The following is a 13,088-nucleotide window of genomic DNA, read 5'->3' on the forward strand; positions in this document are numbered from 1 at the left end:
GAGAGGAAAAAGCATGTGAGCTGGTAACAGAAAATACAGTTTCATGAATCAGTAGCTTCACTTCCTTAAGCGAGTGCAGAGATTTTCTGCTCACAGTCTAGCCATACATCTTTCTTCAAAGTTCTTGAAAGTGGAAAGATGAAGATAGGATGGAATCAACGCAGATCATAGAAGGTAGTTTCCTTTCTTTGTTTTCCTAATGTTAGATTTTGGAATTGTAAACCATTCCAAGTTTTTCCTATAAGAAAGGTATCATCCTCGCTAAATATTTACAATGTCTTCTGGAATCATGAAAATATTGGTTTACATTGCCTCAACAACAGATAAGTAAATAATCTAGACATCCACAGTAGATAAATGGGAAAGAGTCATCTTGGACAGAATTCCAAAAGGCTTTGCAGTTCTGGAACACTCTCATTTTCTTAGACATTTTCTTAGATGCAGCTGAGGTCAGATTCATATTAGGGATGCCCATGTCATTTTCCCTATGTATCTACAGGCATGAAAAAAAAAAAATCCACAGAGGTGATTTACTTGGAGCAATTCTATTTGAACATTCCCTTTGAACATTACCCAATAATTACCTGGCTGCAGAATATATTGAACCTTTAACTGAGTTGGAAAGCATGCTTTGAGCCCAAGGGCAATGAGCTACATGCCAGTTAGCTCCAGTTTAGCCCAGCGGGATTCTATAAACCCTTCCTCGATACAGATCAGTAGTCTAACCAAACTGTGTTAGTTGAAACTTTTAAATTGTAAAACAACAAAACAGAAGCAACACCGATTCTAAAGGTTTGAGCCTATTTACTAGAATCGGTATTTAATTTCTATAGCTGTTCCTCTAATGCAAGTGAGAATTCATGCTACCAATTTTTGTCTTAAAGTAGGGCTCAGTTGTTCCTGGCGGGAGGGGAGAAGCTTTCTTTTACCTCTGCCTGGAGAATATCCACCCTCTTGGTGGCCTGCCTGTTCTTCTCATACTTGTTCAGAATCTTCATTAAATCTTTGGATACAGTCTGGTGTAGCTGAGCAGATATAGGATAAAGCAAATTACTATTGCACAGATTGTATTGGAAGTTTAAGCTGAGACAAGTTGATTTAATAGAGAATTATTATTCTCCTGTTCTAGCTCCCCAAACATTTGAGAGTTTAATACTATAGTATGGGGAAGCATGAATTAAACATTGTTAAAATTGAAATTACTAAATATTACTCCACCCCCCTTTTCTCAGTTGTTGGGTCCGAAAGAAAATGATTCTTGGACATTCAGAACATATGACTTTTCAAAATCTTTTTTATGCTTACAACTGACCTTGTTTAGACTCCTTTTGGTGTGAATCTGTAAAATTGCACCACTAATAGCAATGAAAAGCCATTTATATTTTAGGTTAACCAATTATTACTAATTATTTTGAAGAGAAGATGATCACTTCCTCTGAAATCAAATAGTGTTACAAGATGTCTTTTATCTGCCAATTATGAACACTATCCTGATATGATTGGCAGTGGTGTTCCTTGTAAGATAGCTTGGTTCTGGTCAATTGCTTTTCAATGTTGGGGTACTCAACTGTTTAGGAAAAAGCAGCCAACTTACACTGCCCCCCACCAGATTCTGTTTTATATTTTTTGAGCATAATGTTGAATATTAAATTACACATCAAGCTCTGCTCCATTGTAGTTACCTCCTCTGCCAGAGTGATTTGGGAGATAATTGAGCATACAATATTAGGCTACCAGATAATCATTGTTTGTATAAATCTTGTCACCCACTTCCTCTCTTTCCATTTCTCTATTTTAAAGTGACAGAGAAGACAAAAAAAGCACCCTTTATTAAGGAAATGGCAAAGTTCAGAATGCTGTGCTGGACATACAGATAGCTATCAGAAATCAAGAATTAGTTCTCATTGTGGCAATTCTCCATTCCTTTTGAGAATGCACACCTCAAGAAGCAAAATGTCCCCTCCAATTTGAAGATAAGACTTGTGTTTTGAACCTGAAACCTTCTCCCCCAAACCTCACCTTTATTCTGGACACGTAGGCAGTGGCAACAATTAGGATTTCAGTGATCAAGAACAACACCAGAAAACCTGTGAACTAGTCAGAGAGAAAGAGAGAGACCAGTTTAGTTTAAAAGCCAGCAATTTATCAGAATTGCTTTTCAGAACACAGCACTGTTATTTTTACCCTTCTATATCCATCCCCAACTCTTATTCAGAGGTCCAATTCTTAGCCTGCCTGGCATGTCAACCTCACTCTGGGACAACTGCAAAGCCAAACTCAACATTCATCCATTATTGCTGTCACTTATCTTCACAGATAGGTCAAAATGATGAAGTCACCATTAGAAAGAGTTGAAACTGAGAGGCTGAATGTGTCCAAGTCAAGCCACCAGCACCATACATGGGGAAAACTTGGCTTGTTCTATAGTGACTGCTTTATATGCATACATTTCCAAGCCAATGTATTTTGGGGCATATTAGCACTAAAACCAACAAACACCATAATTGGATAGTTTTTCCCAACACATTTAACACAAGTGGAATTTAAATGGCATACAACCATCTAACATAATTGTAGCTTCTTACAAAATAGAACAATTTTTGCAGTCAACTCAAATAAAAAATATATTACTATGTAAGAATGGATAATTATATATACAGAATTCCTAGCTTAATTTCTTGACACCAGGAGGCAATTTCTTGTTTCCATGTATAGGACCTCAGGATTACAATAGGTTTAATCCAGTTCTACCTTAAGAGTTGATCTGTGAAAGAATCAGAACTTAAGGAAGTATTGCTATGGCATCTAGAAACTCCAAACAAAATTGACCTTCAATCTTAAACACACTGAGAGACATTAAATTAACTCTACACATGTTCTGTATTGCATTTAATATTTGAATAGCCCTTACCATTTTGATCATGGCTTTGCTCGATCTGAATAAAGCAATTGCTCCAAAGCCAGACACAATGATAATAAGCACACCAATAGCTGTTATGGTCACACCTATTCCTGAAGCAGCTTCGTTCAGTATCACAAAAGCATTGTGGAGTTTCACTTGCACACACACACCTGTGATTATTAACACAAATCCAGCAACCTAGAGTTTGGGAGGTCAAAACATAATTAAGAAAAATAGCTAGAGGTTATTCTTCATGAAGGCAAATATATTTTAGTCAAATTAATTTCAAGCTATTTGTAACATGGATGTTCAAAGTCATACAAAGGAAAGTAGTATAGATAAAAAAATATTGTTACTTGCATAGACATTTGCTCCAAGATCATAATAGAGCTAACCCTTTCTGACCAAGGCTAGGCTTTACAGAAATTACCCGGTAGGTCATTATGTGGTTTGCTTTCTAATCCATTCTGTGGTTCATGGATTATACAGTACATATGAAACAAGCCATGATATAACAAATTTCAGGCTCTCTACTTTTTTAAAGTTTCAGGAGGGATGTTTAGAATTTCACACATAAATCAATAGTGTAGAAGAAAACAGGCTATGATATTATTAAAAGGAAAAAAAATCTAAAAAAATAGTAAAAGCAGATATTCGTGGATTTTTCTAGGAAAATATTCTATAAGGATCATAGCAAAGCCACAGTTTGTAAAATACTCAAGACCATTTTAAGCATTACACTATACCAATTTAAACAGGGTTTATTAAAAAAACACACAGCTGTGTATATATAACATACAAATTCAGAAATAAGAAACAAGCCACATGTTTAGTGCAAAGTAAATCAAACCATTATATATTATTTATTCTAGGGCTGAAAAATTAAACAGCATGAATTATAGGAAAAAGAAGCAAACATTTAAATCAAAGCATTTTAAATTAAAAGTCAATTATATTTATTGAAAAATGTAATTTGCTTTCAAATATTTAATTATCTTTCACCTTGAAAAACTTGTGGCCTTACAAAAAGTTATAATTGCTAAATTATGCAAGTTGAAAAAATTCAATTTTGCCATTTTGGTTTAGAAACACTGCTTTATAATTTAGCATGTTGTGCAAGTACAGTACAACCACAATCTTGTTAAAATTTTTCTAAACGAATATATTTCCAGTTATCCTATTACAGCTAATAACTACTATTATAACACATAACAGAATTGAGAAGTTGGTCTCCAAAAAATTGTGACATTTTATACTCTAGATACAAAGTGAGACTACACTTACAAATGTAAAACACACGCAATCAATACCTTACCCAATAAAGTAAAACAGTCAGCCATAAAGCAATTTTAATGCACCACTTCCATGTAATTATTGCTTCTGCTCTCATTTTGCCTGCTCCCTCCATAATGCTTGAGACTAGTGAGGATCAATAGCCCTGTGCTAATAAATGTTTGCAGTTGTTACAGATGTTCCCAATTTCAACCAAAAACTCAATTTACAGCTTGTGACATCACCTTAAAAAGGAATACATTTAATAATGTTCTCAAACCATTTTTCTTTCAGCAGCTTCACTAAAACCATAATCAGGATGTTAGGTTATTGTAGCCAACTGTTCCTGAAATAACTTTCATATAGAGCAAGCTATTTCAGGAGCAGTGTGCTGTTTTACCATAGCAGCCTGTGTGTGTGTGTGTTTATTTAGTGTATATGTATATATCATATACATGCATATACAATTGGTTTTTTTCCTATCTAGTGTTCTTATTCTTATGCAAAGTGTACAAAAAAATAAGTATCCCAGACAGCAGATGCTGAACAGTCTACCAGGAAGAGCAAATCTATGCATGTACCATGAATTCTTGCTTAGAATCTGTTATGTACTTGTTTTGCATACTCGTAATACTGCATTCCTATTGGGCAGATACTGCCGCCTAGCGATTGGTAGATAACAACAGTTCTGATTGGCTGCCTAAGCGGCGGGAGTTTTAAATAAATGCCATTGGTTGCGAGCCGCGAGCAGCCGCTATAAAAAGGGCTGCTGCGGCTCGACTTTAGTTGAAGTTCCTAACAGTTAATAAAGAGCTGAATTCAACTCCGGTCTCAAGTCTGCTTTGTTCTGGCGATATAACACTGGCAACAAGGATGGGATCGAAGGAACAAAGACCGTAAGCACGTGGCAACGGAAGCCAGAAAAGCGACGAGATGGCCGGCAACAACTCGCCACCCGCACCGTTCAATCCAGCCGAAGAAGACTGGGAATCATATATTGACAGGTTCCTGATGTTCCTGGAAAGCAACGAACTACAAGGAATCACTGACCAGAGGAAGAGAGCCATATTCCTGACACATTGCGGTCCGACCATTTTTAAGATGGCAAAGGCGTTGGTGAAACCGAACGATGTCAAACAGATGGCATGGCCAGACCTGAACTGAATGCTAAGAAACCATTACGCACCTGTCATGTCCAACCTCATTCGAAGACATGAATTTTATAAATGGGATCAACAAGAAGGCAAGAGTATTGGGGACTTCGTAGCAGCACTAAGGGACATTGGAGGGGCATGCGAGTTCCTCAACATGGATGAAGCCATGAGGGATCGCATAGTCCTCAGATTGAGAGACGCTACCCTGCAGAGCAAACTGTTTAATCGACCCAACATTACTGTAAATGAAGCCATCGCTGAAGCAACCGCAGCCAAGGCAGCAAAAAAATCTGCGGCGAAAATGAAGCAAATGAATACGGCCAACAGTCCAAGCCAGAGCAGAGAAAAGAAAGCGGAAGGTACCCAGAAACACACTACCGCAACCACCCACCATGAAGACATCGAGTCATCAATTGATTCTGAGGAAGAAGACGAAGAGGTAAACAGACTCCAGTCAGAGCAGAACCGACGAGAAAGAAGAGGGAGAAAACATGATTTTCAGTGTGCCGGATGCGGAGGAAATCACCCGCGGTCTGAGTGCCGTTTTCTGGACGCCATCTGCAGACTGCGAAAAACGGGGGCACATTGCAAGGGTCTGCCAAAACAAAAAGAGCTATAGTCCGAAAAGACAAGGCAGCAACTTCCCCCCCGAACTAAGGAGAAGCCAACTGGAAGTCGTTGGAGCCGGGAAAATAGAAGTCAGCGACTCAACAAGAAGGAAGAAACACATCAGACGATTATGATTGGAAATGCCAGAGCTACTGATGCCAAGAAGGTTCGAATAAATGTCAAGATAGAAGGAGAGCCATGCGAAATGGAAGTAGACTCTGGCTCATATCTGTCAATGGTATCATGGAACACAATAAAAAAACTTGATACTAGACATACGGCGGAAAGAACTCGAAGAGCAAAGCCTGACGTTAAAAGACTACCAAGGGAACAAGATTCCGGTAGTTGGATTGGGACATTTCAAGATAAAATTCAAGAAACACTGAAATTCTTCCATTGACCATCGTTGACCGAGACCGCCCCAGCCTGCTTGGGTTAGAATGGTTCGCGCCTCTGGGGATCGAAGTGACAGGAATCAAAAGCGTCACCGAGACAGACTGGGAAAAAGACCTGATGGAGGAGTTCCGAGACGTATTCGACGGGACCTTAGGCAAGTACTGTGGGACCCCTATCTCATTTAGCCTAAACCTGAACATAGCCCCCATCAGGCTAAAAGCCAGACGCATCCCCTTTGTGTTAAAGCCAAAAATTGATGAGCAGCTGAACAAACTTATCGCACAAGGGGTGTTAGAGCCAATCGACCATGCAAGATGGGAAACCCCGATTGTGACTCCCATGAAACCAGATGGGTCTGTGTGCATCTGTGGTGACTATAAGGCCACCCTGAACCACGCATACCCCATTCCAGTAGTCCAGCACCTTTTGCACTCGTTGGGGGGAGGAAAATTTTTTGCAAAGCTCGATCTCGCGCAGGCATATCAACAGTTGCCGGTTGATTCTGAGACGGCAGAGGCACAAACTATTGTAACACATGGGGGGCATTTAAATGCAACAGATTACAATTTGGTGTCAGTGTGGCCCCCGGCGTTTTCCAAAGCCTGATGGAATGCCTCCTCCAAGGACTAAAAGGGGTGGTTCCCTATTTTGATGATGTATTGATATCAGCCAGAAATAAAAAAACAACTAAAGGACCGGCTGAGGGCAGTCTTGCAAAAGTTTAGAGAAGCAGGACTCAAGGTCAAAAAAGAAAAATGCCAACTTGCCACAAATCAGGTTGAGTTCCTAGGATATCTTATTGATGAAGCAGGAATCCACCCCACCGGAAAAAAAATATGAGCAATAAAAGAAGCACCCAGACCCAAAAACAAAACGGATTTGCAGGCATTCTTGGGACTCATTAATTTTTATAATGTCTTTTTGCCGCAGAAGGCAACAATAGCGGAACCACTGCATAGACTTCTCGATAAAAAAGCCATGTGGAAATGGGGCCAACAAGAAGAAGCTGCATTCCAAAGAATTAAGGATTTAATTACATCTAAATCAGTATTGATCCAATACAGCGACACGCTAGCCCTGACTGTCACCTGCGACGCTTCACCATTCGGCGTAGGCGCAATACTTAGCCACACACTACCTGATGGCAAAGAGGAACCGATCGCCTTTTATTCCAAAATGCTATCCAAAGCTGAAAGAAACTACAGCCAACTGGATAGAGAAGCTTTGGCTGCTATCTCGGGGGTAAAACGTTTTCACGAATACCTTTATGGTAGGACATTTTCTTTGATTACCAACCACAAGCCACTGCTTGGAATCCTGGCAGGAGACAGGGCCACCCCCAACATCCTGTCTTCAAGGATGACAAGATGGTCGGAATTTCTCGCAGCCTACAATTACAAGCTCGTCTATCGGCCAGGAAAAGCCATACTCCATGCCGACGCATTGAGCCACTCACCCCTACCAGACCATGACGACGATCCAGCTCCAACCACACACACCCTGCAAATTGAAACAATATCGAACCTGCCCATCACCGCATCGGACATCGCAAGGGAAACTGCAAAAGATGCACCACTGGCCCGACTCCTGAACTGGGTGGGGAGGGGCTGGCCGGAAAACGACAAAAATGAGACTTTTAAACGGTTCAAAAACCGCCAAACTGAGCTGTCAATTGAAAAAGAATGCATCTTGTGGGGGGATAGGGTTGTTGTTCCACGAAAATTACAAGAAGACGTACTGAACATGTTACATGAGGGACACCCGGGCATGGTAAAAATGAAGTCCCTGGCCAGAAGCTACGTCTGGTGGCCAGGAATAGACAAAGACATCGAAACCTGGGTAAGAACATGTCATAAATGCCAGCCGTCCAGACCTACCCCCCCCCTTAGCACCGGTCCTTGACTGGGAGACACCCAGAGGCCCCTGGTCAAGGATCCACATAGACTTCACCGGACCACAAAGGGATATACATTTTTAATCATCGTTGATGCCTACTCGAACTGGTTAGAGGTCAGCATCATGAATTCAACAATGACTGAAGCCGTCACTAAACAACTAAAGAAACTCTTCACCACCCATGGTATACCAGATATAGTAGTATCAGACAATGGCCCACAGTTCACAGCTTTAGCTTTTGAACAATTCCTCGCAGAGCAAGGTATACGACATGCTCTGACAGAGCCAGCTCACCCGGTGGCGAATGGAAGGGCAGAACACATGGTTCGATAAACAAAAGAAGCATTAGAAAAACTTGAAGGAGGCGACATACAAGACAAAATCAACACCATGCTCACTATTCAACATATAACGCCGTGCACATCAACAAACAAGAGCCCAGCTGAACTTTTAATGGGCAGAAAATTGCGCACATATCTGGACAGACTACACCCCACCTACAATCCTGAGAAACCACCAGACTCCTTCAGTAAGTACCGCACGTTCATACCAGGCGACCTGGTATACGTGAAAAATCTTACCGGAGAACCGTTGTGGTTACCGGCCATGATAACACAAATCACAGGCCCCCGATCATACCGGCTAGAGACTACCGATGGCAGAACATGGAAAAGACACATCGACCAACTACGATCTCGATACATCGAACGCAACACTGACACACCCCCGGAACATGGAGCAGAAACATCCACAAGACCCAATAGACAATAATAATAAAACCAGAGAGGGGTGGGAACCCTTCAATAATAAAGGAAAGGAAAACCCTCCATTAACAAACCACCAACCAGAAACTGAAAACCCAAAAAGAAATAAAAACTACTTACCATTTGGCGAATTCAAAAGAAGAGATCTGGAGGAGAACCAAGGAAGAAGCAGCCGAGCCAACTCTACCTGCCCGAGCATGCCAGAAGGGAGCGACAGTGCCTGTCCAACCAACCCAACAAAGCACGGCAGAAGTGGCATGGCTGGCTCACCCTTCCAGGAGGTTCCAGAGAGAAGAACAGGAGAGAGCCTGTCCGAACCGACCGAAGTTAACGCAGAGACTGAACTGCGCAGGTCAACTAGGACCCACAAAAGCCCCGCCTACTTACGTGACTACATCACATAACCTTGGATCAAACCAAGAGGGGAGGGGTGTTATGTACTTGTTTTGCATACTCGTAATACTGCATTCCTATTGGGCAGATACTGCCGCCTAGCGATTGGTAGATAACAACAGTTCTGATTGGCCACCTAAGCGGTGGGAGTTTTAAATAAATGCCATTGGTTGCAAGCCGCGAGCAGCCGCTATAAAAAGGGCTGCTGCGGCTCGGCTTTAGTTGAAGTTCCTAACAGTTAATAAAGAGCTGAATTCAATTTCGGTCTCAAGTCTGCTTTGTTCTGGCGATAGAACAGAATCAGTAAATGGGTTTGCAGGATGTTTTAAGTTAAACTGTAGTTGGTTAATTTGTGGTTCAATGTGTTCTGCAGAAGAGACTGGCTCTGGGCCTTTGAGTGGAACAAAAAGATACAATATAAGAAAGCAGACAATTGATTCCTGTGGAACTCAGGAGAAACAGTTGTGCCCTGCAAGTACAAAACCAAAAGTAGACAACCAAACTCATTGCTATATGTGAATACTGTATAACAGAGGTCTCCAAACTTGGCAACTTTAAGACTTGTGGACTTCAACTCCCAGAATTCTCCAGCCAGCTAAGTTTGGAGACCCCTGCTATATAAGAACTGATATGATGAGTGCTGATCAGGCTCACGTATGTAGTTATGAAGTATGCTGCCTGCCTGGGGCATGGATCAGGACTAGACAGCCAAGGATGATTAAATCCATACACATTTGTTCCTTACTGCTAATCCACGGAAGGACAAAAATATTGCAAACTCCAACTGTGGATCGCCTTAAATTTTGCAGCCAGGAAGGAAGCTCAAGAAACTTTAAGGATGATCTTCATTTATAAGGGAAGACAAGGGAAAAAAGAAGAGGGATGATTGGTTATGTAAATCATGTTGGCAGGATTTGGATTTTGGATTCATTGTCTGAATTATGGCCCAGAATAAACACCTCATGAAGGCGGGTGAAAAATGGCTCAGCTGAAATATGGAGAGTTTTATCATGAGGCCTTTCAAATGAATCTTTAACTAAAATGAAAATCTGTAACTGAAAAGTTAAGATAAAGCTCAGGTATTGTAGTAGGTAATGGGAATGTTGCAGTAATGGAGACAATTAATCCACTCAGTAGAAAAAAAAAACTTAAAAATATATTGATTCATCAAGATTTTTGTTCTCCACATGCTAATGTTTAATATTTCAAAAATTAAACAAGAGAGCTGTAATTCTTAGTACAGGAAAGCAAAATATAAAATAATATAATGGAGACATAGTGGAAGATTCCTATGCTTGGGGCGTAAAAGTCAAAGAATATAATTGTTTAAAATGAACAGATGTAGTAGAACAAGTTACCCAGTATAGTAAAGCCACAGCTGCTAAAACTCTGAATAAACTTTAAGATATTGCAGGAAGTGTCGCATCCGTCGAGAAAGGAAGCTCGAGACAGTGACTTGGTTTCAGCTCTTTATTTGCTCCTGAATACAGCTTAGGCTTGAAGGGAAAACTGCGGCTTTTTATTCTCGAGCCGCGGCGGTCGCGACCAATGACACCGCTGAATCTCCCGCGATTAGTTTCCACCAATCGCGGGGATTCGTGAGCGATCAATCAGTGCGGCTCGCTCGACCAATCCGGTCGTCGCGCGCCTTAACCAATCGCGACGCGGGCTACGAGTATGTTAATTGACTTGTACAGAACACCCCTCCCCTCTTGGTTCGGTCCTACGTAACGTAGTCCCGTAGGTAGGCGGGGCTTCGTACTTGTCTACTTGACTTGCGCAGCTTAGTTGTTGTTTGTTCCCGGCCGGTTCGGTCGGGACTTCTGTTTCTCTTGGCCCTGTCGATGGAACCCCTGGAAGGTGTCGCTGGGCCTCTTGTTGCAGCTCCCTCCTGGTCTACTCCGGTTGGTCGAGCTGCGACTTTCGCCGCTCCTGCCTGGTCTTTCCGGGCTGGTTGAGCTGGCCTGGCTGTTCCTTCCTGGTGAGACTTCGGGCTGGCTGTTGACTGGTGAGTATTGCTGGTTATTTCCTATTTGATCCTCTGTGTCTTCCCTCCCCTCTTGGTTTGTGTTATCGGTGTCGTCTGTGTTTGGTTGCGTGTCGGTTGTGTTTTTTGTTCTTGATCTTATTTGATCGATGTGGCGTTTCCATGTTTGTCCGTCGGTTGTCTGTAGCCGGTAGGAGTGGGGTCCTGTCAGTTGTTATAGTTGCCGGTACCCATAGTGGGTCTCCGGTAAGGTTTTTTGCATAGACTCATGTCGCCTGGTGCAAAACCCGGTGCTTGCTAGATGAGTCCGGGGTTTTTCCGGGTTGTATGTGGGTGTAGTCTGTCGAGTGGTGACCTTAGTTTTCTCCCCATTAGTAATTCTGCCGGGCTTTTGTTAGTCGTTGTGTTAGGGGTGATATGTTGTATTAGGAGCATTTTATTTATTTTTTCTTGTATGTCCCCGTGTTCGATCTTTTGGAGGGTTCTTTTGTAAATTGAACCATCCGTTCTGCCTCACCATTGGCCGCCGGATGCGCCGTCGCTGTCAGTGCGTGTCGTATGCCTGCTCCGCTAGGAATCTTTCAATTCCAGCGAGGTGAACTGGGGTCCGTTGTCTGACACGATGACATCCGGGAGACCGTGGGTTGCGAAGAGTTTGTTTAAGACCTTGGTTACTGCATCTGTTGTGGTGGTCTTCATGTTGCTTACCTCCAGCCAGTTGGAGTAAGCATCCACCGTGATGAGGAATGTGTTCCCTTTTGTGGGCCCGGCAAAGTCTATATGGAGTCTCGACCATGGTCCCTGGGCGTTTCCCATTCTAAAATTGGTGCTGCGGGGGATTTGGTCTGGTTTCTTGGCAGCGCGAGCACTTGGCTACCCAGGCCTCGATCTCCTTGTCCATACCTGGCCACCAAGCATAGCTTCTGGCTAAAGCTTTAGTCCTCACAATCCCGGGTGCCCTTCGTGTAATAATTGTAATACCTTCCCTTGCAGTTTTTTCCGTATGACCACCCTGTCCCCCATAACAAACAACCTTTCTGTAGTGACAGTTCTGTTTGCCGGTTTCGAATGTCCTGAATGCATCATCGCTGTCTTTCTCTGGCCATCCCTTTGCTACCCAATGTAATACCCGCGCCAGACGCTTGTCTTTATTAGTCTCTCGGGCAATGTCTGACGCGGTTATGGGTAGGTCCGCAATGTCTCTATGCTGAGGGTGGTCGTCCGTGGGAGCTGGATCGTCGTCTGGAGGTCGGGAAGCGGCGAGCGGCTCAACGCGTCTGCATGGGAGATCGCCTTACCCGGTCTGTGTGTGAGCCGGTAGTCGTAGGCGGCGAGGAACTCAGACCACCTTGTCATCCTGGGGATAGGATGTTCGGGTGGCCTTGTTCCCGCCAGGATGCCTAGCAGCGGCTTGTGGTCCGTGATGAGGTGAATCGGCGGCCGTAGAGGTACTCGTGGAACTTTTTACTGCTGCGACGATGGCCAGTGCCTCCTTATCTAATTGGCTGTAGTTTCTTTCGGGTTTGCTGAGTGTTCTTGAAAAGAAAGCGATGGGTGCTTCTTTTCCGTCTGGGAGTGTATGGCTGAGGACAGCGCCGACGCCAAATGGTGAGGCGTCGCATGTGACGGCGATGGGTAGGGTCTCATTATACTGAATGAGAACGGCATCCGAGGTGAGCAGGTCTTTGGTATTCTTGAATGCGGTGTCCTCCCGT

The 13,088-nt window shown here is 42.8% G+C and overlaps 1 protein-coding gene across 1 annotated transcript in view; it reads right to left on the reverse strand.

Moving 5' to 3' along the window:
- LOC113410683 (CD63 antigen-like) overlaps window positions 1-13,088 on the reverse strand; it is a 30,424-nt gene that overhangs the window by 1,291 nt on the left and 16,045 nt on the right. The window contains exons 2-4 of the mRNA XM_087950215.1: window positions 2,912-3,100; window positions 2,020-2,094; window positions 930-1,025 (exon numbers count right to left, since the gene is read on the reverse strand). Of these exons, the coding sequence (XP_087806341.1) occupies window positions 930-1,025; window positions 2,020-2,094; window positions 2,912-2,923 (183 nt within the window). The 5' untranslated portion in view covers window positions 2,924-3,100. The remainder of the gene's footprint in view (window positions 1-929; window positions 1,026-2,019; window positions 2,095-2,911; window positions 3,101-13,088) is intronic.

Source organism: Notechis scutatus, chromosome 1 (assembly GCF_049901735.1).
Source record: "Notechis scutatus isolate UNSWTSFEM ecotype Mainland chromosome 1, rNotScu1.2, whole genome shotgun sequence".
Taxonomy (NCBI): Eukaryota; Metazoa; Chordata; class Lepidosauria; order Squamata; family Elapidae; genus Notechis; species Notechis scutatus.